This window comes from Henckelia pumila, chromosome 2, assembly GCF_033568475.1.
Source record: "Henckelia pumila isolate YLH828 chromosome 2, ASM3356847v2, whole genome shotgun sequence".
In the NCBI taxonomy this organism is placed as follows: domain Eukaryota; kingdom Viridiplantae; phylum Streptophyta; class Magnoliopsida; order Lamiales; family Gesneriaceae; genus Henckelia; species Henckelia pumila.
The window spans coordinates 46,517,979-46,520,211 of NC_133121.1; the positions used below are offsets into that span (position 1 = coordinate 46,517,979).

General features: G+C 34.5%; 1 protein-coding gene across 1 annotated transcript; it reads right to left on the minus strand.

Annotated features, from left to right (window-relative positions):
• Positions 1 to 870: 870 nt before the first annotated feature.
• On the minus strand, positions 871 to 1,983 carry LOC140877579 (secretory carrier-associated membrane protein 4-like). The gene is made up of 4 exons (XM_073281113.1): positions 1,794 to 1,983; positions 1,237 to 1,299; positions 1,027 to 1,120; positions 871 to 940 (listed from the first exon to the last, which is right to left on the minus strand). The coding sequence occupies exons 1-4, from the start codon at positions 1,981 to 1,983 to the stop codon at positions 871 to 873; spliced, it is 417 nt and encodes a 138-aa protein (XP_073137214.1).
• Between the last annotated feature and the right edge of the window lie 250 nt (positions 1,984 to 2,233).

A 2,233-nucleotide genomic window follows, 5' to 3' on the forward strand; every position in this document is an offset into this window, starting at 1 on the left:
ATTTAAAAAAAAAATTAAAAAAAAAACAGAAAAGAATCATTTGTCCGCGTCCACCGAAAACAACAAGCAACAAATGAACGGATGAACACCGGGGAAGTGAGGAGGAGAATGACAGTACCTTTTCATGAAGAAGTCGTCCAGAAGATGGAAACTGGGAAAAAAAGAAATATCAAGACTAAAATGAAATACTCAACTTTCTTCATATCCTTCCCTGCTCATTCATTCCCCGTTCATCATAATAACTACAGTTATTGCCTCTAAGACAAACTCACAGATAAAAAAACATAAAACAAACAGAGTAGGAAAAAAAGAGCAAAGTAAACCAAATGGACTTAAATATATCCATTCAAATGCATACCTCACTTCTTCCTCTGTTCTGGTCCAACGAACGCTTGACACAATATTTATTAGACTATATCAAAACACGTAACAAGTAAATGTTAACGTCGAATGTTGAATAAATGACGTATTTCTATAAAACTTAACCGGGGATCCGACGTGAACTGAGACGTTCGTCGCCGAGCAACGACCAAATCAGCACCTACAGTAACTAATACCGCTTTGACATGCATGATAGAGCAAAAATCATCTACTGGCATTTTTCAATGGAGCAAGCGTACTGAAGGAATTGCAATGAACAGTCAAATGTTTGTTGTTCTTATCTTATTTGAGATTTGAGATTTGAGATTTTGGGAAGGGGAGAAACGAAGGGATTGCAATGAACAATCAAATATTTGTGGTTCTTATCTTATTTGAGAGTTTGGGAAGGGGAGAATACAAAGAGATAAAACAAAGAAAGAGACCAAATAAATATTTCAGCCCAAATGCTGTTGTGGTATGTTTCCTCCAATTAGAGAAAAGGATGCAAGCTCAAGGTGGAAAAAAAAGGCATACCAGATAGAACAAGAAAAACCAGCCAAATTTTAGAGCACTATCAGTCCTGAAAATCAGAATCACATATACAGATAGTTGTGATTTCCAAGCTCTGAAGGGTCTCAAAAAGGATAATAAGGAGAATGCAAATACCTCATTGCCCGATACAGTGGCCTGTACCATAAGACATATGAAAGTGGGCATCCCATCAAGGCATATATTATTGCGAGGAAAAAGATCTTGACACCTAAAGAAGGAAACTATGTTTAAGCACTTTGCATAATTAGAAACCTATACCCAACTTGATGCACCAAAAAAACACTAATCTAAACTTGCAAACAAAACTAAAGAAAATAAACTTACCACCACCATGTACCCAACAAACAATGACATCAATGACATTGAACGAAAGGCAAAGGACGATACCTGTAATAGAAAAAAACAATAACGAAAAATAAATAATAAATTTTGTCAAATGTGCAACCAACCAAAATTACGGTCCTACAAAGTAGAGCCATATGAATAAAAAAACATAGAAATTACTTAAGTCCTCGAAACAATAAGAAAGTAAGAAACTAAGTGGAAACATGGAAATCAATCCAACAAATAATGCTTTTACCATACTTTAAGCAGATATGTTGAAACATAATTACTCCTTGTCATCTCATGCTACACAAAAAATGGGAGCAAGTAACATATTGACAGCACTGCCACGGAGCATAGATAATCGATAACCAAGAATACTGAAATCAGCAAGTCTCTTATCACCAGAACTCATGAAGGAAAATGCTTTCCATGAAAATACACACTTATACTTGAAAGAAGCTAGGTTTATCACAAAATTAGATATAAGTTTGTAAATATTAAACCTATTACAGATGAACAAAATACAAACTGAAGCAATATATTCATATACACACCTAACCAACTTGCAAAAGCCAGATACTGCAACCTCTGAGCATGAACTGGTATTTCATTGGCTATATCATGGTGAATGATGGGGAAAAATGGAGGCCAATTTTTATCATCCACCGTGACACCAGCTATATCATGAACTTTAGTTGCATCTTTTTTTGTGAACATCTTCACGTGGTGCAGTGGAACCACCATTTGTCTCACGTCGGCCAGATTACCCTAAATATTATTATTTTATATCTTCTTTTTAGTTTATTTCCATGGACTAAAGACAACAATTGTATTTCAGTATATCAAAACATATAATATAATATATTTTGATACTATTATAAGGTCTGGCTGGGATAGTAGAATAAATAAATAAATACCTGTGTACTTGTATGTTTCAGGCTCTGCAATCTGCATTCAAATCTGTTGCCATATTGTTTAAGAAAAAAATGAAAAC